The sequence below is a fragment of the Hypoxylon trugodes genome (assembly GCF_022578975.1).
Source record: "Hypoxylon trugodes strain CBS 135444 unplaced genomic scaffold F4822scaffold_5, whole genome shotgun sequence".
Classification (NCBI taxonomy): Eukaryota; Fungi; Ascomycota; class Sordariomycetes; order Xylariales; family Hypoxylaceae; genus Hypoxylon; species Hypoxylon trugodes.
This window is the reverse complement of record NW_026250020.1, coordinates 3,269,790-3,294,660: the sequence shown is the minus strand read 5'-3', so window position 1 is coordinate 3,294,660 and position 24,871 is coordinate 3,269,790. Positions and strand designations below refer to the sequence as shown.

At 47.1% G+C, this 24,871-nt stretch overlaps 9 protein-coding genes across 9 annotated transcripts; 3 read left to right on the top strand and 6 right to left on the bottom strand.

Moving 5' to 3' along the window:
- Window positions 1-923: 923 nt before the first annotated feature.
- F4822DRAFT_271217 (uncharacterized protein) lies at window positions 924-2,023 on the bottom strand. The gene has a single exon (XM_051454714.1). The coding sequence runs from the start codon at window positions 1,820-1,822 to the stop codon at window positions 1,292-1,294; it is 531 nt and encodes a 176-aa protein (XP_051314935.1). The 5' UTR covers window positions 1,823-2,023; the 3' UTR covers window positions 924-1,291.
- Window positions 2,024-6,709: 4,686 nt separating this feature from the next.
- F4822DRAFT_271141 (uncharacterized protein) lies at window positions 6,710-7,790 on the top strand. Its single transcript, XM_051454713.1, has one exon. It carries the CDS (start codon window positions 6,982-6,984, stop codon window positions 7,408-7,410), a length of 429 nt encoding a protein of 142 aa, XP_051314934.1. The 5' UTR covers window positions 6,710-6,981; the 3' UTR covers window positions 7,411-7,790.
- F4822DRAFT_271140 (uncharacterized protein) lies at window positions 7,791-9,628 on the bottom strand. Its single transcript, XM_051454712.1, has 2 exons — window positions 8,429-9,628; window positions 7,791-8,352 (listed from the first exon to the last, which is right to left on the bottom strand). Exons 1-2 carry the CDS (start codon window positions 9,397-9,399, stop codon window positions 8,172-8,174), a joined length of 1,152 nt encoding a protein of 383 aa, XP_051314933.1. The 5' UTR covers window positions 9,400-9,628; the 3' UTR covers window positions 7,791-8,171.
- Window positions 9,629-10,322: 694 nt separating this feature from the next.
- On the bottom strand, window positions 10,323-12,043 carry F4822DRAFT_437500 (actin family; the record flags this gene model as incomplete). Its single annotated transcript, XM_051462418.1, has 7 exons — window positions 10,323-10,388; window positions 10,445-11,278; window positions 11,331-11,417; window positions 11,468-11,514; window positions 11,570-11,797; window positions 11,886-11,908; window positions 12,009-12,043. The coding sequence occupies 7 exons, from the start codon at window positions 12,041-12,043 to the stop codon at window positions 10,323-10,325; spliced, it is 1,320 nt and encodes a 439-aa protein (XP_051314932.1).
- A 990-nt stretch (window positions 12,044-13,033) lies between these two features.
- Window positions 13,034-15,774, top strand: F4822DRAFT_271108 (N-terminal nucleophile aminohydrolase). Its single transcript, XM_051454711.1, has 3 exons — window positions 13,034-13,813; window positions 13,876-14,075; window positions 14,138-15,774. The coding sequence occupies exons 1-3, from the start codon at window positions 13,545-13,547 to the stop codon at window positions 15,469-15,471; spliced, it is 1,803 nt and encodes a 600-aa protein (XP_051314931.1). The 5' UTR covers window positions 13,034-13,544; the 3' UTR covers window positions 15,472-15,774.
- Window positions 15,775-15,906: 132 nt separating this feature from the next.
- On the bottom strand, window positions 15,907-17,614 carry F4822DRAFT_405150 (transcription factor Tfb4). The gene has a single exon (XM_051458270.1). The coding sequence runs from the start codon at window positions 17,214-17,216 to the stop codon at window positions 16,077-16,079; it is 1,140 nt and encodes a 379-aa protein (XP_051314930.1). The 5' UTR covers window positions 17,217-17,614; the 3' UTR covers window positions 15,907-16,076.
- Window positions 17,615-19,002: 1,388 nt separating this feature from the next.
- Window positions 19,003-21,539, top strand: F4822DRAFT_405135 (putative actin cytoskeleton organization protein). The gene is made up of 2 exons (XM_051458269.1): window positions 19,003-19,908; window positions 20,015-21,539. Exons 1-2 carry the CDS (start codon window positions 19,156-19,158, stop codon window positions 21,374-21,376), a joined length of 2,115 nt encoding a protein of 704 aa, XP_051314929.1. The 5' UTR covers window positions 19,003-19,155; the 3' UTR covers window positions 21,377-21,539.
- Window positions 21,540-23,755, bottom strand: F4822DRAFT_405134 (S-adenosyl-L-methionine-dependent methyltransferase). The gene has a single exon (XM_051458268.1). The coding sequence runs from the start codon at window positions 23,694-23,696 to the stop codon at window positions 21,615-21,617; it is 2,082 nt and encodes a 693-aa protein (XP_051314928.1). The 5' UTR covers window positions 23,697-23,755; the 3' UTR covers window positions 21,540-21,614.
- Window positions 23,756-24,135: 380 nt separating this feature from the next.
- Window positions 24,136-24,526, bottom strand: F4822DRAFT_429766 (uncharacterized protein; the record flags this gene model as incomplete). The annotated part of the gene is made up of 2 exons (XM_051461160.1): window positions 24,136-24,462; window positions 24,515-24,526. The coding sequence occupies 2 exons, from the start codon at window positions 24,524-24,526 to the stop codon at window positions 24,136-24,138; spliced, it is 339 nt and encodes a 112-aa protein (XP_051314927.1).
- Between the last annotated feature and the right edge of the window lie 345 nt (window positions 24,527-24,871).

Below are 24,871 nucleotides of genomic sequence, written 5' to 3'. Positions count from 1 at the left end.
TAGCCTGTCGCAGCACGATTATCGCATTTCGATCGAACTTTTCGACATGCATTATTGCCATTTTTATCTCTGATTCATTTCGCTGATTTCATCCGATAATACTGTTGTAATATGAGATTTGATTTATTTTGGAATATTTGTTTTATTCAACTTCCATCTACGTTTCTCCGGCCGTCCTGGATTGGGAATAACTACACATCACTGGAGTTTGCGATGGTGAAAGGTTGCAGTGTTGCATGGAAACAAAAAAATTTAAGGGGAACAATGATGTACATCGTTCCAGTTTTACAATACCCTCTTCACGATGATCGACAATGAAACCATCTCTGGATACACCATACAGCAATTTTATGGGCGACCATTCACGGCATCACGACTCTCAAACTCCTATACCCTCCGAGGTATCTTTGAAGGTCTTGACGACTTCCGAAGGGGGGTTGTCAAGCCTGGAGGACCTCTTTACGATGGTTACGCTGTTACGACGCATATGCACATCACTAGATGGCAACGCGATGCTGGCTAGCCTTGCCGACTTAGACAATCTACCCTATTAATCATTGTTCCAAAAAAGGAGCATCTACCAGGGCGTCTATGTCGATAATAGGCTAGCTTAGCTTCGGAGCAATTGGAAACGAACGAACGAACGAGGCGATGAAGATGAAGACAGCAAGAGTTTTAAAAAAAAAAAATTCGTTGCTGAGCAAGGAATTTGTTTTCACTGGAGGACAGAACAGAAGAACGAAGGCAGACGGGACACAGGAAGATGAGATAAAATTATTTGCATTTGTATATGGTTTATTTGCACTGTAACGACCGACGCTGTGCTGAGGTTTCTTTTTCGTCTTTTCCTCCTTAAACCGGCATGTCATCGGGACCTCCCCTCCACGTTAATTCAACTCAGCGTTTTCCCATCTAATGAGTTATAGCCATCAACAGGGCGACGATGCATTGTTGTTTGGGAGGTAACGGGGATCTAAGGTCTCGTGCAAGGGGAGAGTATTCAGTTGACGGAATGAGGAGAGACATTCGCTATAGGCGCTCTGCTGCAATACAAAAAGTATTTGATCGTTTTCAATTTGGAATCTTTTCGTGATATGATTATGTGTACTTTGTTTTGAAGAAAAAGGGAAGCAGTCTGGTCGAGATGGGGCCAGGAACTTCATCTATGAGAAACCCCTCCTAGTTCGGAATACTTGGGCAGAAAATATCTATTAATATGGTATATGTACAGATTCTAGTAAACCTTTCGCTTTGCTACTCCCCTCCCTTTACGACTACACGAGTTCTCCGTTTACACAGGTACTATTCTCCACCTCACGACTCCTGGCGAACATGTCATAGACCCTTCGATACCGACTTTACCTCCCGCCGCACGGCTAGCAGTTATTGCAGATCCGAGAATATCTACTACATCTGTACCACCCACATAGACTTGGTCGCTTGACGGCGGCGTCGCGGGCTGAACTTGGAACGCACAGCTTCCTGAAGTCAGCAGCGTGTTGAATGCATTTGTTGCATAATTCGCTAGGAAGAAATCTCGTGGTGCGGACTGTTCGGTTGTGCGCAGAGATGTGCATGAGTCTAGCCAAGACGACGAAGAGGACGTCGATGTGGAGATCGTGTTGAAGCTGCTGCCTCCACAATAGTCGGATGCTGGAGATGTCGAGGCGTACCATGCCCAACATGCTGGTGGATTATTGGGACTTTGGGCGTACTTGTAAAGACCGCATGTTTGGGCGGCGGCGCGCGGTGCGATTGTTGAGGGTAGACTGAGCGCTGCGGTGGGCGCGATTAGAGATATGAGGAGTTGATGAGGATGCATCTTGACTCTTGACAGGGAGGGTTTGGATTTTAGTGGTGTTGGGTTTAAGGAATTGCGTTACGCATCATATATGAGAGCACCTGGTAGAGCCGGTGAGAAGAGAAGGTGTATGGAGTTAGTTATGTGAGAATATCGTCGGTGAAGCTACCAACGCTTTACGTATGTTACTTCCTTGACGGGCCAAGCCGGCTTGAACAAATCAACCGGGAAAAAACCAACTACTTGCATACTAACATGGTCACTTGACCACTTCTAGATCAATATTATGGCCCTTCATATCCCCTACTCTCAACTTCATCATCGTCACTGGCTGAACCCCATGAACCCCCTCTTCTTCCCCGGCTCAAATCTCAACGCACGAGTTCATCACACAAATCAAAAAGCATAGGAGAATAAAAAAGATGAACAGATCTCCGCCACAAAACCTGGAAATCGGATTCGATCTCGGTCGGCCAATCCAATTGCGGCCCAGAGAAGTGAGAAAAAAGCGTGCCTTTATGCTGTCCAATAAGAAGCGTAGAATCGACGATCACCGTGCGCTGGTTCGTGAACTCCGGCGGCTAGAATGCAAACGCAGATTTCAGCACGTTTTTCTGTTGGTGGAATCGGGGATCCAATAATAGACGTCAATTAAGAAGTCTATATCACTTGATGGCCGGTATAGGTTAGGTTAGGTTAGTCTTGTGTGAGCTGTTATAGGGGAGGAAAGGAATGCCGAGACTAACCCCCTGGACTTAATAGGGGATTTCCAGTTGCCTGTTTGGGATTGAGGAAATGTGACATGCTTTGAAAGCCCGCATGATTTTACTTACACCGATATGGCTTCTAATTTTCTTTTTGTGTCTTTCGGAGAAGTCCTACACCTTCCCAAATGTGTGGCTAGCTGACACAGACCAGTCTGAGAATGATTCCGTTCGCCCTATTGAATGTGACACGTCCCAGCTGGACCTCAAGTTAGCTACATCTTTGCAGTACCAGCTCAATGAGCTTGGCGGTTGGAATTAAGGGAGTACAAAAAGGCGCCGATGTATGAATTATTCAATTAGAATAACTTGTGCCAGAATAAGTGGCTTCCTTTACTACCTATATACATTAAACATTGCTGTATTAGAAATCTATATCCCAATATTCTATCCATTAAGCCCATCCCGAACTAGACGAGGAATCTGCATCCACGCCAATTCGCACAGTACCCGAGGAGCCCCTTATCTCGCCAAATTCGTATTTTAGTCCCATCTCGTTAACTCGCCAATCCCTATCTTTACGCTTCATTGTGCTCAAGCCCTCAAGACGGCTTAGCATCCATGAATCGCACACGTAGTATAGGGCACCCGCGACAGTACTAGGGTCGACGGGCATATGTGGCCAAGGGACGAAAAAGGAGCCGACGACGACTAACACCATGATACCGAGGATACCCACGGCGGACCATGTGCAAATGGTGTGTATTAGGAAAGTCTGCGTAACGCGGTAGGGTATGTTGGAAAGGAAAATCGTGAGAAATTCAGAAAGAATGGATGTTACAGCCACGATGGCAAGGAATGCGTGCCGTCGCTTGATTGACGACCACAATCCTGAGAATGCATTGGTAGGTGGCGCTAGTAAGATCGAGCGTCGCGCGTGCTGCGGCGAGCTGGATAGAAGCTGGTAAGGACTTAGGATAGCGATGCCTGGAAGAGTGTTAGATATTTTAATTTAAAGGGATGACAGGGTGGACTTACTGCTGAAGAATGATGCCCAGAAGAAACTGATAATAACACCAACACCGGTGAAAAGGAACCGAACGCCGAAGGACTCGCTATCCATGAACCTTTCGAAAGGCGTGTCGCCGCCGGTATTGTTGTAGTATAATATCAGAGCGAGCAATCCGCATAGGACGAATAAGAACATCGATCTTCCCACGTACCCCAGCATTAGGAAGGGTAGATGATGCTGTGATTTCGTACGCGCAGCATGGTGATCTTGTGGTTCCTTCTCGTCGGTAGACTTCCCATGAATATAGCTGCCCCTATTTCCTTCAGCTAGCATTATTCCATACTCGACAGTCCCATTTGTGCCGTAGAAGTACCCCAGCTTAAAGCAGCGATCCTCCAACACCGACTCAAGCAACCCCTTTGGCATCCTGGCATCAACACCGGCAGGTAAGTCAGTAAACAGCCGGCGCACATCAGGGTTCAAAGCCAGCGATGCCGTTCCGCAGATACTCCAAGGGTTCGTCCGAACACCCGAAACCCAACTCGCTAGAACCACAACAATCATCAACGTCGCGATGACCATAGCACCCAAAAGTCCAATAACTGCCTTAGCTGCCTGATCAAATACACTAAGCACATACGCACAATTCCTCGCTGACTCGCCACCCTTCACACACCCCTCTCCATGTAGATCGAACGAAACCGCCTCCGCAGCCAACGGAATCAGTAACGCGGACGCAAGCACCAGCGCCGAAGTCAAAAACGCCAACGGCTTGCCACCGACAAACAAGGCCCTAATGCCCGCGACAGCAGATTGCCAACCATTGGTATTCAGACACAATGAATCACGCCCAGGTGCACCGCGCACATAATCCGCGGATCGGGCTAACTCATGCCACGGCTGCAGGATCTTGGCATTGACGTCGAGGATGCGGATTGGCACGGCGAGAAGGATGGCTAGGAGCGTGGGCAGGAACATGCCGATGAAGTATTGCCCGTAGCTTATAGCGTAGGTTTTTATTACGACGTTGGGGTTGCTGGGGGTGGAGGGGATGACGGGGTAGAAGGTTGCGGTTGCGGTAGGTTTACCGCTGAAATCTGTTACGATGGAGATGGAGGGGGTTAGGAGGATGTAGGTTTCTTGTGTGGCGGTGGGTTGGCCTTGGGAGTCTGTTAGAGTAACTGTTTGGGGTGTTGAGATTGGCGTGGGAGTGTCCATCGATGTGAATGTGGCTACGCCTTGGGAATCAGTCAAGGTGGTGGCGCTTGGGGTTACGAAAGTAGGCGTCTGGACGGGAGGAGTCGTCTCTGAGATTGTGACACTCCCTACGTCGCCGTAATCCGTAGTCGCAGCGGTCTCTGTAACTTTTTGCGATCCCACATCGCCATAGTCAGTACTACCCTTAGAAGGTGCCATTGTTGGCGTTGGCGGCGTGCTGATCTCAGAAACAGTCACAGGTCCGCCGACTTGACCGAATTCATCCTCTGGTTTAGAGTAAAAAGTTGTAGGCTCTGCATCGTCAGGACTTGCGGGATCGGTTATCTTGGGTGCAGGAGTTGTTGTGGGGTCTGCTTGTTCTGTAACGGTCTGAGCCCCGACATGTCCAAAATCGCTTTGGTCGACTGTTTGTGCTGGCGTCGCTGAAGGAGTTTCGGCGCGTCCACCAAGAGGAGCGGCTGTAAAATAACGCCTAGCATTGGGTATGCCTTGGATTTCTCTTGCTTGCATGCCCTCGGGAAGAATATCGATGTTGTTGTTCACAACCGGCAGAGTGTGTAATGCCCATGCTATCAATCCGATAAACGCCAATATGACGCATATCAAGAATGTTAGAAAAGGCCATCTTAACGCCGATGGTTTGTAGTTGGGACGCTTTTGGTTTGTTTCAGGCGGGACATCTAGAGCGACTTCGTTGTAGGCGATCATATCAGGTTTGTAGCTTGTTGAGACCCTCGTATAATCTGTTTCGGTACTAGACCATGGCCGATCACTGCCGTACTTCGGAGGGCTCTCGTATTCACCCATAGATTCAGCTAAGACATCGGCGTTGTGGCGTCTTCCACCATATGAGATATGCTCTTCGTCGTATCGTCGCTCATGCTCCTGGCTCATATGGCCTCTATATTCGTACGATTCGTCATGATCTTCGAAGTTATCGTTTTGGACATGTGATTGGGGAAGGGCACCGAAGCCCCCTCTCCCACCGTGCGAAGTCGTCGTGATATGTGACATGACGTGGTGGCGCCTCTGGTCAATACATGTAACCACTCAATCTCTCAACTCATTTCCAGAAAGGAATTATGATATTCCAACCAAACTTGAAAAGTCTGAGGGAGAGGATAAAAATCCACCTCCATCGCGCGGTAGGGGACATATATCCTTCATATTTTTATTTTTGATGCGTGGCGGAGCGAAGTTATCGTTCCATCGTTACAATACCAGTCGTCTTGTACATGGGTATAGGCTATCCGCATACCAGTACCATGTAATTTAGTGGCTAGTCGGCCTTGGCAATGCTCAGCTCTGCTTGCTAAAGCCTAGAAATAGTAGAAATAGACCATGGCGTCAATTCCTTTCGCCAATCGAACCCAGTAAATCTGAGATGGACCCTAATAAAGCACCCTAAGTCAAATGGCTCCTTGCCGATCAGCACTACTAGCTGACCGACCCGGCAGGCTTCAGAATCAGAACGTTCCCTTAGCACATGGTTCTTTATATTATCGCCTATAGGAAGCTGCACAGCTTACTCAGAAGATTGTTTCGAAGCTCGAGTTAATCGATCCATACTTGTGAGTAATACGACCATACCTAGGTACTTAAAATCATCGACCGATCTAATGTCTTGTTTTCAAGGTTTTCGAGTAGGCAATCCCTACCTAGAAACGGTCGTAAAATAGCCAAATGATTCAAAGACATAGCTTTCCGTATAAAAGTGAAGGGTTTGCAGAATACGACACGTTACAGCGCTGAGTACCGCGTGTAGGTACCTATGGTGTTAATGAATTCATTCGAAATTAGGGAGACTGAGACGACATGGAATCACTATAAATACGCCTATCAAGCCTGTAAGGATTCTATCTTATGCCTATTATATGTGCTAGACGAAAAAGGTCTAGGCTATTAAAACTGCGCTGGAGCCTGTAGTTCAGTGCCACGGGGTTTTCCCGGGATGAGGTGAGACTAAATTAAACATCATTCACAATTAGTCAGAAGATTCTTCCAGACGAACGACATTCGTTAAGCTGCGGTTTGCGTATTCCGATATAGTTTGACTTTTGGTGAAAGGTAGGTGTAGAATCTGCGAGGATCATGCAATTTCCTCTTGAAGGTCATCGATGGTGCGTTCTTACTTAGGTACCTACCCAGGCACCTATGGTAGGTGTCGTTTGTCGAGGTCCGAATGGCTATGCGGGATTTCTGCTGACCTAAGGTATAGAAGAAGTCCATTACGTTGAAGAAACAAAATGTCTTTCAATCCCTCATCACCTATGAGGTCGCTCTTCTTAACTGAGGGCGTCCTCAAGCTTATCGGCGGATCGATATTCATGATTTCACCTCAAACACCCTTGTCGGTCGCAGTCGGTGCTCCAATCCCACCATCAGCCCTTCTCCTAACTCGACTTTTGGGTACACAGACGTTTACGTTAGGCTTGTCAATGCTTCTCGCATCCTCAAGAACACCAAAAGCTGTGCCAAGCAGACGAATCGTATATTGGACAATATTTGCAAGAGATGCCACCTTGATAACAGTGCTAGCGCTTCAGTTATGGTTTGGTGATAATACCGAAGCTCTGGGTTTCTCGCCGAAAGGATTACGCGCGTGGCTTGCGGAGCTGATGCCCTTTTGTCTCGGCCATTTATGGATTCTCATTACTAAGCCACATTGGTTCTGATACTGGCAACAATCTATCCTGCCGGCTTGCTACACGGGTTGTTGATTCGTATTCAAGATAAAAAGGTTATGATTAGTAAAGTGTACATCTGATTCCCCTATTTGCCCAATTTCCCGAAATACGACCTAGGATATACGGGGAGATTAAGATGTACCCTTGCGTGTAGAGCTAGATTCCGAATTGTATGAGGTTTGTAAATTTAAAATCCAGGCATGACAACTTCCTCCGGAATTCGAGGAGTTCTTCAATTCTATCGACTCACCCAAGACCGCCAGACATGAACACGATAGAGCACCTCAGAACTCTTTAAATCATGTGGATGAAAGCTTAATCACCCTGATTCGTCTATGTGCCGAGTCTGAGTGCGCGCTATTCCGATCTAACTCAGAGCACCTTGGACGTAGCTCTGAGTCTGACGAGGTTGGTGTGAGTGTTAGCTGGGGGGGACTTCCCCTACGAAAAGTCGATGAGAGACAATCCCGGATTATAGCGGCGAGCTATGTCGATGGCATTATGGACGGATAAGCTGCTGCAGAAGGAGCAAAGAAATGTACGATCATCCGAATAGTATAAAGGTAAGACGACTTGTAGTGTTGGCGAACTTTCTCATGCGTCATTTGCCATTTAAGGCTTATCGTTTAGATCAGAATCACAAGAATTTAAGGAAGATATTTGTTTATATCGTACCAAGGGCGATGATGTTTATTTGTTCGAATTTATCATTTGTTATACTACTAATTTCCCATAACACTACCCCCTTATTAATTGTAATCTGGAGGATATCTCTGTTCAACACACTGGGGATAGGTCCAATATATTAATCCAGCCATAAGCATATTGAGCAACCGTCTTTTGAGAGGTAACTGTGGCACGTAATGCTTCGTCATATCGTACTCGTACATCAACGCAATATTGCCGATGAAGTTCAGCAACCTGAACAACCTGCTTTAGTAGTTAGCTCAAGTAGTAGGATGACAAGTCCGGGATTTCCCCCGTCGGAGTAACATAGCGGACTTACACATTAATCCCATAGAATCCCAACGCCGCCATAGCACTCCTCTCAGCATTTCCAGCCTCTATCCCCTTAACCACCGCATAAATCGGCGGCACCCACAACCCAACAATCACAAGCTCCAGAATGCCAACCCAATGATACGTCCTCACGCGATTCCCCCGAAACGCGAGGAACGCCATACACATCCACAACAACGCAAAACTCGCAATAGCCGGCGCGAAAACCAGTAATTCCCTCCGATAATATATCAAAGAAAGCGCCGCCGCCGCAACCCCCACCGAGAACTGCACGAACCCAAGACATAGAAACATCCACAAAACGCGGTAATACCGATCATAACACGCGACATGAAACTGCTCATTCGCCCAACTCGGCGGCCCTGCGATCCCACCGATAGGCCATCCGCACCAGCGACATACCCACGTTGACCGCATATTCGCTAACGTGACTGTGGTTCCTACGCGGAGATCGTGGGATTGGATTGCGCATTGGAAACATTTAGAGCTTGGCTGTCCATCGGTGCCTGAGGTAGAAGTACGTGGTGCTAAGAGGACTAGACTATGACGTCCCGGCCGCTCGAGACATGAACGACAGTGCGAGACCAGCTGGCGTGCTAGTACGCCGCCGAAATGTGCGCGGATGAATTCGGGGTTAAGGAGGTAATGGAAGTGGTGGCATGTTCGGCGGAGACGCTGCATGTCGCCGAAGTTGAGGTATATCGCAATCATGTACTGGAGCTCGTTCGGGAGCTCCAGGAGCCAGGAACGGGGCTCGGCGGTGGAGGAGTGTTCCCCGGAGTTTCGTTGGAAACATGAGTAATCGGTGTTCCGGGCTCGGGATCGGCGGGATCGGGGAGATGCGGGCGTTGATCCATCTCCGTCTTTTTCGTGATCTGTTTTCTCTCGAAAATGTTCGATCCCTTGTCGTACTAAAAGGTCGATCCCGCTGGTTGGTGTGATGGTGTTCATAGCCATGGGGCGTAGGGCTAGGGTCGAAACGAAGATTGTTTCAACTCATGGATAGTCTCGATGCGTTGAATACCCAGGTAATTTTTGATAAGTGTCTGCGTGCGTTCCCCTCTCGTAAATAGCTGATGGCTTCGATGTCGTGTAAGAATAGTTTGGTAGTTCGCTGGATGACTACTTTATCTGTGATGACTCTCGGTTACGGTCTGTGAAGTCGACTTCGAAGTGTTGAATCTATAAATATAAATATTAAGATACGTATTTGTAATCGCGATAAGTTGCGTCTATGTTAGATGCTTCTGAGCTTGCGTTGTATATGCAGGCTCTTCAGCGTGTAGAGAGGCAAACCTCACACATAAAATCGAAAAATTACCAAACAATAAAATAAAATCTTATGATGTTTATCTAATTTTTATTTTCTTTTCATATCTCTTGATAATCGTGCCTTTTCTTCAGACATTTCTGTATCAGATAACGAAACGAGGGGAAATAGTGGTGACGGCCAAGCTCTTGGCTACGAGTTTTAAGAGTCTGAGCGTTGTAATCAACACCGATACGGTAATCCGATGATCGTCGACTGATAGCACACGTATGGTGATCTGCGTTAAGTAAACAATTAATAGGGTTTTCATATTGCTTTGTGACTAGGTGAGATAGGGCTCACCTTGTGCCATATTTGATAAAAACATGTTGAAACGAAACGAAGCCTAGATATAGTGGCTACACTATCTCATGAGTATATCCAGCCTGAAGGACCTTGTCCCTTAGAAATGTTCATATTACCACGATAAAAACAGCAGGGGTTGGAGGAATTGACCATTTGCTTATAATTTTAAGATCAACTTGGAAGAACACTCTTTTGGATACACGTCCAGCTTTTACACTCCCCCTTTGCCGTCTATCTGGTATCGTAATCAATTGACAAATTCACTCTACGAACCACCAGGACCACCAAGCAGAGCAAATCTTCGCACAATTCCGGGTCCGTATTCTTGGTACTGTAGGAAGGTTAGCCATTGCATAGCCGTACACATTATATTCAGAGACAACTCACTTCAGCCTTGGTGTGGCAATATGATCGGAATTCAGGGGTTTGTCCTAGCAAGCTACCGCCAAACCATGGACCATGCCGTTGTCGCTTGTGTGTGATGACCTGAACTTCCAAACCACCACTCTTCGCTCCTCCACTGCGTACCTCACTGGCTCGAATCCTTGCGTCTACTAGGTGCTTAATGTCTCGTTGTAATCTTCGGCCAAAGTCTTTGTATAATGTGCTACCTCCAGATAACACAATGTTCTTGTATAATCCTCGCCGGACATCGATAGGACTGGATTGGATGACGCCGTCAACAACAACAGGTAGAGGTGTAAGGAAGTCGGAGGAGTAGATTTCGGGGTTAAAAAAGATTTCGGGGGCAAGGAATCGTTCGTATCCAACGTCGACTGTGACTTGACGACCACCGGGTTGCGAGACCACGTGTTTGGCGAAACGGCTGCGATCCCGGTCGAATCTCGAGAATTCCTTAACGATATCGGGGCATACGTAGCAGTATTCCTCCTTAATCTCCTGGGCCGTCTTTAGCGAGCTGTCGGGTTCGCCTCGGTCACGTAGTAAGGATTGAACGAAATAGGTGATGTCTCGACCGGCGATAGGGATAGATTTAATCGAGGAACCGATAACGTAACCTTCCGCAACAGGAATGACGTGAGTGACACCATCACCCGAATCGATAACAGTACCCGTCAGGGAGCGATCGGATACTTTGGACGAAGTCCAAGATGCGGCGAGAGCAAGAACAGCTTGAACGGCGATGTAAAGACCTGCACAGTTAAATGACTCGAAGAATATTTCGGCGGTATTTTCTCGATTCTCGGGAGGGTTTAACGGCTGCTACGTGTCAGTAGTTACTCGGGGTAAAAAGGCGACGATAGTGGCATACAGGCTCGGTTAAGAGGAAATAATGGTCTTCGGGTTCGACACGTAGGTACTTGAAGATGGAGTTGGACCAAAACCTTTCCATATGATCCTAACAAACGTTAATAGCCGAATCAATAGTAATGTATCGAAGGTTAATACCCAATTCTCTATTTGACCGTGTCGAATTGGGTAATGTAGCCCATAACCTAGGCCAACGTCAATATTATTGTCGTGTTCGCTAATTTGCTGTCGGTAACAGACCTGGCCCGTTTGATGCGGCAATAGCTTCGTCGCCGATGAAAAAGTCTAGATCTTCGGTTCCTCGTTTATTCGATAAGTGCCCCGTAGGACCAGCACCTCCTGTAAGGAAGGACGGCTTGTTGGCAACGGCGGGTCGACCTGATCCGGTTCCTCCACTACCAGCTGCTGGGCCTTTCGTGGCTATCGCAGTTGGGAAGACGAACGAGGGAGAATCGTTACCGGCGAAACCTATCGTCGTTCAAAAGCGGTGGGTTAGTTGGATCGTGATCGGGAGGCACATGGCGGTCTATCGAATTAACCCTCAAGATTGGCTTACCGAGCTTGGAGAAACCCGTGCCGCTATTAATCCATGGAGTATTAGCATCGTATTTTTACATTTCGAAATTTATGTAGCATTTCGTAAAAGGAGCTGGTGATTGCGGGGTTGGGAAAGACGTACTTGTCCATGACAACGGCAGGGGTTTGGTTCGCCATTGTGAATGGTTAGGAGCTGTATAAGCTTCCTAAAATCTCAAATTAAGACCAGCACAGCGGAAGAATAAAAAATGCAGCTGTTGTGTTGAAGAGAAACCCGCAAGGTACCTAGGTAGCTGTTGGAAATGAGACTCGGTCGATGATGATGCAGCCTGGAAAGTCGGAATTACGTGCCTATCGTGAGGTTTAGGTGCCCGTCAGAGTTGTGGCTGTGTATTAACTAATTTGGCGGGGCCAATGCGGCTGGGGGGTTGTCTTGGGGAAAACCCCACCCCGCTTCTGCAAGGGATTGTATTACATAATGGATGTACATATGTACCTGTATCGTCGGGAACTTCCCGAAATGCGGCTGTCTAACACCTGCGTTGTGTACATCCAGCTCAAATATTTAACTTCTCTCCCCCGATTTCAATTGTATTTTGGGATACTCGGACTTATATATCTCAAATATTCTAATATTATATTGGAAATTTCATAAACAGTATATTTTTGGAATGATGTTATCATAGCAGTCTATCCTTCCCCGTCAACTGATGACGTAACTTTTTAGGAGTTAGGAAAGAGTATAATATTGGGAAGGACTGAAGGAGAGATACTTGAAGTCTATACTATAAGCTGGGAAGGTGCGACGAGTATATGAACCATCTTATCTATATTCTTAAGAAGTAAGGGACATTCGACTCCCTCTTCCTCCCCACATATCTCAATCTTGTTAATATTTCAATCATTCTCATTGGACATGCACCCTCAACTACTTCCACTTATACATACAACCAACATCGTCATGAGTTCAACTTCCATTTTTGGATAGCTTCCAGAAAATATATCACTAGTACATCATTTTGCTCAAGAAGTATCTGCTCCTTAATCTTCCCATCTTCTATCTACTCCAATCACCTCCTTTAACCCTCCCTATTTGTTCTCACTCACTCTCCCGACATCTAGAAGGGATCGATACTATAGAATACCCCTTCGATCAATTTTGTATATGAACATCTCTCGCTTACGAACGCTAGTTACTCTATATCTGCCTCGCTGCTTCATCCATCAATTAAAGGCGTTAGCTCGTCGCTCAAGCCTTGACTTTCTAACTCTTACGTTATTGCGGGCTGAGCTGAGGCCATTGATCCTGCGTACCTAGGTGTTTAGCTCTTTCGATAATCCAGTTCTTCAAAACTCCGAATCCATATTCAAAGTGCTATGAGCTAGGCCACACCTAGATCACGAATGTCACCAACCGCATCCGATCTGAGTGGTTGTAGTAGTTAGATTGGCCAGGAGAGGTTAGAAACCGCGCCCTTCACGTATTCATGATGATATGCAAACCATTGCTGCTGGCGCAAATAGCCCAGAATATACTCATAGCAAACGATTCCCATTCTCCCGAGACGCAGGCTGACTGAATTCACTCACTTCCAGATACAAGGAGATTAGAAACCAGCAACTCAAACTCCCCTCGTAAGATCAACATCGTCTTTGGTATTCGTGCTTACAACGCGGAATGGATTCCGATGATTTTTTGGATAAAGATGGCTTGAATCAATGTGAAGAATATGGTGAAAACGAGGACGTTATCGACGGTTTGCCCTGGGTTACGAAGCGTCCAACATCTCCTACTCCTACAAATGGCGATAACATCCCTTCCTTGGATGGGGCCATAGATCGATGGGGAATGCGCAGGAAATGGCCAACCGGTGCCGTCTTCATTCATGCCGGTGCTGGGTATCACAGTGTTGCTAATGAGAGAATACACCTCGAAGCCTGTAGCGAGTAAGTGTCTCGATTATCCATCCGGCCGAAGAAGTTGGGTGGATAATTCTAACAATGACCAGGGCTGCTCGTGCAAGCATGAAAGTTTTACGGTCAGGAAACTCGGCCGTTGATGCTGTTGAAACCGCTATCAAAGTCCTCGAGAACAAAGAGATCACAAATGCTGGCTACGGGAGTAACCTGGCAATCGATGGGACGGTAGAGTGTGATGCCACTCTTGTTGATCATTTTGGCCGGAGTGGAGCATGTGGTGCCGTCTCGAGTAAGTGGATTTAGAACCCGTAAACAGTTTTTGTTTGAATCATTAACAATTAGATATTGTAGATATCAAGAATCCTATCACACTGGCCAAGACCATCCTCCAACGCAGTAATAAGCCGCTAACATTGCGCCGCGTCCCTCCGAATCTACTCATTGGAGAAGGTGCTAAAGAATTCGCTCGAGAATCGGGTATATCGTTAGTACCTAACGATTGGCTAGTATCGAAAAATGCCAGGGATCGTTTTATCAGATGGCAAGATGATTTAAGGCGGGCTGAGGCGAAGAAATCTCCCACTCCAGTACCTGGTGGTTATGATCGTGCATTCATAAACACATCCTATAATGAGCCAATTCAAGCTGGGCAACCGGATCATACGAATGCGATTTTAACTGGAACTTGGAATGAAGGCCAACCTGATTCACCAGCCGTATCATCCATCCAGATGCCCCTACATCCCTTGCAACATCCTCATTCGTCTGTGCTGATCAATGCCGACATTGCTCCACAGCTTGTACCCACAACTCCAGCCGAGCACAGTCTACTTGGCTTTCTAGGCTCACCTTCGAGCACTAAAACCTTAGGCGGGGAGATCCCAGCGCCAACTCCAAAGCGGCCAAAGTTCTTGCCTGTGCCGAGCAATGAATCTCTAAGATCAAATCCCAGTACGTCCGCACCTATCAATGCGACTGGTCCGACTCTTCATGATGGCGCTGGGTCGGAGAACCTTGCGTTTGGGATTGAAGAAGCCCCTAGCGTTTCGGCTACATCACTGAATCCTGATAAGTCATCACCACCCTGGACTATGGATGGTAGTCGGGATGATGATGATATTGACTGTATCAGCGATACAGTAGGTGCGATCGCAATCGATTTCACTGGAAAAATTGCGGCTGGGTCATCTTCGGGTGGTATTGGCATGAAACATCGAGGACGAGTTGGACCAGCAGCTTTGGTAGGCGTTGGCACAGCCGTCATCCCGGCTCATGAGCAAGATGAAGATGGTATTGCTGTGGCGGCCGTAACAAGCGGCACAGGCGAACATATGGCAACGACCATGGCATCCCAAAAATGCGCAGAACGGTTATATCAAGGTACGCGTTGTGGGCCAGATGGAAGAGACGTAGCCGAGGAAGATGAGACATCCATTCTTCAAGGATTCGTTCTCAAGGACTTTCAGGAGCACCCAGGCGTCAAGTACTCGTCCTCGAATGGGGCTATTGGCGTCATGGCTGTGAAGAAAGGTCCTTCCGGGTATTATCTATATTTTGCCCACAATACCGACTCGTTCGCTCTCACCTCGATGGGTTCCAACGACCTTGCGCCGGCTTGTGTCATGTCTCGCGTGAGAGAAGGCGGTTCCGGGATTGCCCAGGGAGCCCGGAAAATTCATATATGAATCGGCAGCATGGGTCATATTATTGAAGAATGGGATTCTAGATATTTGTTGGCTCGAATTGGTAGAATCCCTTTTGATGGATTTGTCAATTTCTTTTTCTTTAAATATTTCTGCATTATCCTTACTTAAACCTCACATCACTTTTCCTACTCGTACCTAGACTGGGATGGATTATACCGGGTTGGAATTGGTGTTTTTTTGAGATACCCCTGGACAGACACTCTTCAGCATCAATAAGGATATTCATTTTAGTCTTCACCTGGCCTGTATTCATATGGCCCAAATCAGCTATCACCTTTTGAATCAAAGTCAACTTGGGCTAACGGCGGTGGTCCAAACCAAACAACAAAGCAGCGATTGCTTGGCTGATGATGACAAGATCACTTAGACAACACTTAGATAGACCGAGTATACAATGAAGTTTTAAATATCATATCTATGGCAAGCTGACTGGTTTACAACTACGCCTATGCTTTTTTGAATTCGTTATAGTTTTCATTCCCATACCAAACGCCCGCCTTATATGTATATGCAAGTCCCCTAAGTCAGTATAGTACAAAGTCCCTCCACCATATAATGAGAAGTTTCAGCTTTCGTGATCATACTCAAGCAGGCGCAGGGGTCCCCGTGGCACTACCCGTCTCCTCCCTACCCGCACTACCATTAACACGAGCCTTCTTCTTCTTCTTCCTAGCGCGGGGCACGACCGCTGGTTTTGCTCCGTAGTTACCGAGGGCGAGCTTCGTCCCGCATGTGAAACACTCGGCGCCTTCTGGTACTTCGCAGAATATGGAGAGGCATATACTGCATACGAATCCCGTATCTACGACTTTTCGGTGGCAGAAACAGGCTGCGCGGAAATCGACCGAGTCTTGCGTTGGTGAGACTAGGGATTGCCGTGCTTCGGCGTCGGCGAGGAAGCCGAACATTAGGTAGGAGAGGAGACCGCGCGGGTTATTGGCGGCGGAGAGGAAGGTCCCGCCGGTTATGAAGGCGGCTTGTTGCAGGAATGCTGGGGGGGAACCGCGGAGGGAGAGGGTGTCGAGGGGGATGCGCGCGTGTGAGGCTGCGAAGACGGCGTTCATGGTTGGGATGTATTGCGCGGGTTCGGAGTCGGAGACAGAGAGGACGAGGATGCGGGAGTGGAGGGTTGCGGCGGTGGATTTTGTTGTATTAGATGAGGATGTGGTGGCGGTCGTAGAAGGGTTGGCTGGGTCGGAGGATGTTGCTGCTGGCTCGAAGGCGCGCGACATTTTGTTAATGTAGGATAGAGCTAATGTAAGAGCACCTGAGATGAGCGTCGTGGGGTGTAGGTCCGAAGGCGAGGTACCGTCGATGAGGGTGCGAAGAGAGGTCAGGATAGATGTCTCTATTTGTGCGAATTGGGGGAATTTGTTGGCTGAGCCGCTGAGTTCTTGTACTCCTCCTGAACCATCTGTCATCTCGACATCCTCATCATGGCCATTCTGTCGGGCAAAGCGATCCGGATTCGGCGACTCGGGGTATAGCCATACGGCACGATTGGGATGCGCGGCTATTATGGCGACATGGCTATCGTTGCCGAAGGAGAGATGGGCGTTGACAAAGACGAGGAGATTGGCGAGGGCTTTGGAGATGGGTAGGTGATCTGAGAGGGCAACCCACGCGCGTGGATTGGTGTCGACGACGATTGTGAGAAGGGAAGGTATTTGACTAGCCGCCGAGGCAGGCTCACTGTAGTGTTCGGAGGCGTCGATACGATTCATTGTGACGGGATGATCTGCTTGTCTCTGCTTATGGGTTTATGGTTGCTTGCTCTCATAAGTAGGAAAAGGGCTCAAAGGCCGCTTTCTTTGTTGAGTATATTCGTTCCACCATCTAAACTGCCTAGTGTAAACAAAGTGATTATGTCAAGATCGTGAGAAAATCATTGGTATTGATTTCTATTTGTGGTAGTGATATTCCACAGCTATGTCAGCGATGATGATTGTGTATAGGATAAGCATCGAATGAAGCATCAAAGCTACGAATGCTACGAATTAGAATGGAGAAAGATCGATAACGATAAGGTTACCTAGCTCTTCTCACCGGGTTCACCGAACAATGACCCGCCTCGATGGTGTAGGACAAGGGCAGGCGGGCTGGCGGGACAGGAAGGTTGGGGAGGTACAAAGTAAAAAGTAAATTTTGATTAAAAGCACGCGCCTTGCGTTTCAATGCCGCGATGAGCCGGGTATGATCATCCACTAAGAAACACGCCTGCTCACATGACTAATAGCTAGACGTCATATTTGAGCAGCTACTACGGAACACATCCCTGCAGCTACTTTATCAGGCGTTTAAGTATATTGATAACTTTATTGGCGCTCTCGGGGCTTAAAAGTACTAGGGGAAACTTATTTTAGCGGGGCACCTTCTATATCTCCAGGGCTCCAGGGCTACTGTACATCCTACATCCTAGCTTACGTGGGTGGGTGCATATGAGGTCAGTAGCTCTAGCCATTACATGTACCGTTTCCTTCTGTTGATTGCGTCGAAGTTTAAACTCTAGCAAAAACAACTTAATTTAATCGGATTGACCTCATCCTCCATCTTTCTTCCAACCTTCAACAACATACACATCATACCTTACACCCCTTTGACGACAGCTTCCCTAAATTGACCTTAACAGCTATATCTGACCTAGGTAACTAAGCCTTACCTTTTGCGGCTAAGTTAACAATATCGCTGTTTCGAGACAACCATCATCTAAGCTCACATTCACCAAATCGCATGTGACAGATGACCTATTTGCACACTCCTGCTGTCCCGCGCTCCTACACCCTACACTCTCGGATATCGTACCAACAAACACAAAGCTGTATGTTGATCTTCCCCCACATTCTTCTACATCAATTCCCTTGCAGCATATTGCATTTACTCCATGCTTGGTCCCCCATTTTCACTACCGGCCAGTCTAGCCAATTCGCTCCTCTCCGCATTCGTCTTACAGTCTTATATGGTTAGCTTAGGTTACAATACCTGACACCCAATCGAATTAGGCCGTGCGAGTGAATATCTCGAAAGAGCTTAAGCTAGCTTGTTGAGAATCTATTTACACTCAAAAATATTCCCTAGGTTGGTAAAATCCTTCATGATGATCCTTGCAGCTAACTAGTGCTGCATCCCTTCCAGTCGGATCACAAGCCTACATACGTACAGGTAAGTAAGAGGGAGATGAGGGTGCGGGATGTTTGTATAATGTCCTTTGTATCCCAACCTCTTTCACACTCGTCACGGGTCGAACGCAAGCTCACTACCTACTTTCTCGTACCACATCCCCCATATCTATCCGATAAAAGCGACTCTAAGCGATTAGGTCGTCATCCTTTCTGATCTAAAACTCGCTGCCGTTATTGAACGTTCTGATAATGAACCATAATTCTTAGCACAGACATTATTATCCCACGGTCCTCTCGGTCATTACAAGCAATTTACTATATATACCAGCCATTATCTCCGAATATTCACTTCATAGCTACCTAGGTATGATATTCGGCGCTGACTGAGCCTAGATCCAACATACGCCACATTACCACATTTCAATTCATTAAGTCCGTCACGACCCCAACTACTTCTACATTATTTTTCTACTTTTCAGAAGACATCACCATCTTCGTACATACGCCAGAACTCAAGGGATACTTATTCCCCTTTGGTGAAAAAATGGACGAATCACCTATTGATGTTACCTCCAACCGCGAGGAGATGGACAAACTGAACACCGTGGAACAGACACAACTCATTCTTGCGCGATTAATGGAAGGTGGCCAAGAAGATGACGATACTTGTCAGGAGCTCGATCGACTCACCAAGCTTTTAAATGAGGATATCACAAACAAAAACAAGACTCAATCCATCTGCGATGTAATCGACGATGTTTGTGTCGATACCATTCTCGGTTACCTTGACATGAGACAAGCCGATACCGTCCGTGGACACGCAATCTTGAGCGCTTCGGCATATCTGAAAGCTGCCGGAAAAAAGGGAGACGAAGCTCTAAGTAAATTCTTTTTCGATCGTGTGAAAAGGGGTACTTATGATGACTACATCGTCGCTTTCTGTGTCGCCGCCGCTATCTTCCCAATCGCCCCAGAAACAACATCGGCCATATTCCTCACTGAGGGTTTCTTACCTTCCCTTGATCCCTTGATGCGACGAAAATGGAAGAGCAGAAAAGTCGAGACAGCATGCCTAGACATGCTTAACGCCGCTTCTATGAACTCGTCATGCCGTGAGGCTATCCGGAAGTATTGTACCGACTGGCTAGAGGAGGTTGTCGACCAAGACCCGAATGAACTGGCTAGGTCGATCCACGCGGCGGATCCCGAAGTTCAGGTTACCGAAGGTTCAATTGCTATGAGGAGGCATTCCGAGGCGGTTCAGCATCTCGCTGCGGTGATCCTAGCAAAATTGAAAGTAGGCACTTTAAAGTTTCCGTCCTACTCACCACCCGCATACGAAAATCTTCGATGGAAGTGATCTAGTATGGTCAAATGGAGATGGGCTGACCTGAAGGTTTCAGGCTGTGCCCTCATCGGCGCAACAGACGACGGAAGGATCCGAAGGTAGAATTCAACAAGCGACAACTAGTATCGAGGATCTCTCTAGGATGTTCGGTTCGATGATACTTGGAGACCCAGAAAACGAAGACGGCAAACGACATTCAGTAGAGGGTTTGGCTTATGCGACTATCCAACCCGCGATTAAAGAGGAAGTAGCTCACAACAAGGAACTTGTGAAATCTCTGGTTAGGATTCTAGCTGACGCACCCGCGAAAGCACCTCTAACATACGGAGCACTTAGCATTTTTATGAACCTAACGCGATATCAACCAGTACAATCCGAGGAAGAAAAGAAGATGACTCAACTCAAGGCTTACGCTAACGCCAGTGGAAAGCTCGCGCCGGCTAATCCGTTGAACGATGACAATCATGTTTCGGAACGATGCAAACGAGTTTTTGAAGCCGGTATAGTACCAGTTTTGGTAACTCATAGTAGGCACGGTTCTGTTGCCTCATTAAATCTCATCGTATCCATTATTTCAGCATTATCAGTTACGACTGGTTTGCGGGGTCAGCTTGCCCAGCAAGGTGCTGTGAATTTACTTATTGCTGCTTGTACGGCATTACCAGATACCGAATCACAAGCTAAGCGCACTGCTGCTCAAGCTCTTGCCCGTATACTCATTAGTACGAACCCGGCTCTCGTTTTTGGTGGTACTCGCGCACGTCCCCAAAATTCTGCCATACGGCCTCTCACCTATATTCTTTCTCCTGATCCCACAGCGGAAACTCGAGATCTTTTGCCAACATTCGAAGCATTGATGGCTCTGACTAATCTCGCATCGACGGACGACGACACACGAGTTACAATAATTCGCAATGCATGGTCCGAGATCGAAGAGTTACTTCTGTCCTCCAATAATCTTGTTTCAAAGGCAGCAGTGGAATTAGTATGCAACCTGGTTCAATCTGTCGAGGGTGTTGCTCTCTATGCAGCCGACAACCCACAGGCGGCCAATCGGTTACATATTCTACTTGCACTTGCGGATGCTGAGGATGAAGGGACAAGAAGTGCTGCTGGTGGTGCATTGGCTTCTTTAACAGCATACGAAGCTATTGTGACTGGTATTGTTAAGAGAAAACGTGGAGTTGAGGTTGTCTTGGGTCTTTGTGGGGAGGGAAATGAAGACTTGCGGCATCGGGGTGTGTTCGTAGTGTATAATATGGTTGCCTATGAAGGAGAGGCAGGTAAGACGGCACGAAAAGCGATACGGGAGAAGAATGGGGTAGAGGTATTGAAGGGATGTGCAAAGGCCAGCAGGAGAGCTGAAGTTGTCGAGGTTACTATTCAGGCGTTGAAAGTTTTGCTTGAGGAAGATTAGGTGTACGACTTGAAAAAATGGATGAATTGTTATGCTTTGCAAATTATTGGTGCAAGGGACGGGAATATTGAATTGTTGAAATGTGTACTATTTTGACCTATTATCCGGTTCGGATTTTTGAGCGTGCCATCTATATCTAATGTGTATGATTTGACTCTCTGGATCCTTTCCTGTTCTAAATGATGCATTTTGTAGGCCTCAAATAGGTCCTTGTAATCCGATTTTCAATACAACACTTCTAATCATCAACCCGATTCAAAACAGCAACACCCTCCACATGCCCTGTCTGCGGGAAGAAATCAAAGCCGCGAATACTCTCGATAGTATACCTCGTCTTCTTTTTCTTCTCCCCCATTTCGCCTGAAGCCATTTCAACATCACCGTTACTCTTCTCTGTATCACCATTCTGGGCTTTTCCAAATTCACTTCCAATCTCCCCACGCACCAGTATCCCCACATCCCGCGCTTGTGAGTGTACATTACAGGACACGTACACGACTCTCTTCGGCGCGAATTCTAATAATTGATTTAAAAAGCTGGCATCGCAGCCTTTGCGCGGGGGATCGATTACGACGGCTGTTTCATCGGCGGGGTAAGTTTCACGTAGGTTTGGTGTGAAGAGATTGGATGCATCGGCCGCGATAAACTTGGCGCGCTCGGGCGGAAGGGAGTTGGCGGCTGCGTTGCGCGAGGCGAATGCTATTGAGGACGCGGCTACGTCGATGCCGACGGATCCGCCGGGGAAGAGACAAGAGAGGGTTATGGTGAAGAGGCCAGAGCCGGAGTAGGCGTCTAGGAGGTATTTTATTTGTGGTGTAGTGGTGTCCGGTGAGGTGAGTGGTAGTACGTGTTCTCGGATGTAATCGGTGAAAGTAGGGAGGATGGAGTTGTTATTTTGGAAGAATGAGCCTGCGGGGTTGTGGAAGACGTAGGGCCCGATGTACTCGGTTGATGTGCCGTTGTTGTCCGTGACGCAGGTCTTGAGGTCGGTGTATTCGTCTGTTTCGACGCGGATTACTTGGTCTGAGGGGGGTTGTGGGGATTTTGAGCGTTTTGGTGAAGATGATTCGGGTTCTTCTGGTTTATTATCGCTGTTTTTGAAGATGCGTTTGGTGCTTTCCCGTAATAATATTGTAGCACCGCGCGTGTAATTTCCGTATTCGACTTCCATACGGGCGCGTTCATTCTTCATGCCCATACGTACAGCGTCAGTACCGATGGGGCAATCCTCTATATCAATAGTATTGCGCTTTCCCTTGGGCATAAACCCAATAGCGGGACGCTCTTGTAATGGTTTATTTCCTTTTCGCCAACCTCCAGGGGGATCGAAATGCGGTGTTAGCTTGGTGCGGTAGCCGTACTGTAGAGGACTACCGATTGTATCCTGAATGGCAGGTACCAGCTCAGGGGGGAGTTGGGAGAAGTTACGATACGCCTTTTCGACGATACGTTTTTTGTGCTTCAGTTGTTCGGCATAGTCGAGCATCTGAAATTGGCAGCCTGAGCATTCGGCAAAGTATTTGCACTGCACGCGGCTATCGTCCCGAGATGGTGATGGCTTCACGACCGAGATGAGATCTGCGACTGTGTACCCTTCCTCTTCTAGGTGACGATATACTTTCACTTTGACCGTGTCGCCAGGTACTGTGAAGGGCACGATGTAGACCTGTTTAGATCCTTTCTGTACAGCCAAGCCTTCACCCGTCGATGAGAGTTCGACAACGTCGACATCGATTTCAGAACCTCTTTCCGGTAGATCAGTAGCTTCTGGTAATTTGTCCCAACTCTCCTCCGCTGCTGCGGCTTCTTCATCCCGGTTTAATGATTCGACCAGACTTTGTATGTCGAAAGCCAAGACCTCCTCGTTGGAACCATTAACCATATCACCCCCCTTCTTCTTGGCCTTCTTTTGATTTTTCTTATTTTCTCTCTTCATCCCTCGTTTGGATTTCCCCTCATTATGAGGTCTCTTCATATGGTTGGGTTTCTGCTGCTGCCCTGGTTGTCGAGCCTCCATGTTCACTTGTGTATCTGCGGAAGCCATCATGTCAGATGGATCCGATCTGATCATACGCAAAAATTGCTCGGAGGTCAAAGTTTCGCCCAAATCGATTTTAGAATTTTTAGCCTTTGCACCAACACGGACAGTGGAATGATACTGTCGATGCCACACACTTTTTATCTCCGATGGATGAGTGAAATGTCGATTGATGAAGATGAGGTATTCACTTGAAACATGCGACGAAATCTTGGCAACGGCATAACCTGTGAATCTAGATTTTAGAATCAGTCGGGAGGTCGCCGTTGCGTATAATCTCATTGGTATATCCCTCTTCTATCTCGTTTTGAGATTTTCTTTTTTTTTTTTCTTCTTTTTTTATGAAGAATTATATTGAAAAATTAGAAATTGTCGATTTTTAACTGGAGGAAAGTTTGACCCTTGTACCGTATCCGATTACGATAAGATACCGTATACTTCCCCGCCGTATCTATCTCCGTATAAAATGCTACTACCCGATAGTTTAATTTGTGTTACCGTACTAATACTTGAACCTTCTTTTCCTCTTACTTATTAGTCTCTTCCTTGGTCTCTTCCCATCATCAACATTTTACCTTTACATATTATTCGACATTGGAACAATTTGTAAGGCACACGAGGTTTTAACATGTCTTATTGAAGCGACGATAAATACTGCAAAAATGGATATCAAACAAAGATCAAATGGTTATCGGGGCTGGTGATAGGTAATTGGCCCTTCTTAACACCCTCCACCACCGCCGCCGCCGCCACCACCACCACCACCATCACCTCCTCCTCCACTGCTACCTCCACCCCCGTCACCACCGCCAAAAAAGCCTCCTCCCCCTCCATCATGTCCATGGTGACCTCCGTGGTGTCCCCCGTAATTTCCATGATGGCCGTGGTGGCCGTGATGGCCGTGATGTCCGCCATAACCAGCATCCCCCATGTACGCACCCGCTGCTACTCCTCCATCGGCTCCACTGTATCCTGCTCTGTATTTGTTGGGCTTTTGGCCATATCTGACAGGCCTTGGTGGTTGTTGAACCGGGTAGCTTTTGCTTGACTAGAGTTTTATTAGTCGCCATGTCTCAAGCAGTGCTTGTTAAAACACATACCCCGAAACACATATTATCTGATAGTTATACGCTTGTGGGAAAATCGAGTTGGATGTTCAAGCAACTTAATCCTATTATCACGCAGGAACTGACAACATATTTATACTTGAATTATCTGTATTCTTTTCGATTCATTTTCCTTGTTTTTATTCGGATTACAGACTGCGGACTTCACTAAATACCTTCATGGACACCGACGAATTGAGCTGAACACAGCCCTCCGCCCATCGCTCGTCGAGCCACCACTATGACGTAGTTCGGTGAGATTGGCGTCGATACTTAACATTATCCATTAGGCGTTTTTATTATTGACTTCATCTGTATCACAGTCGGATTACATGTGGCGTTTATTAATCT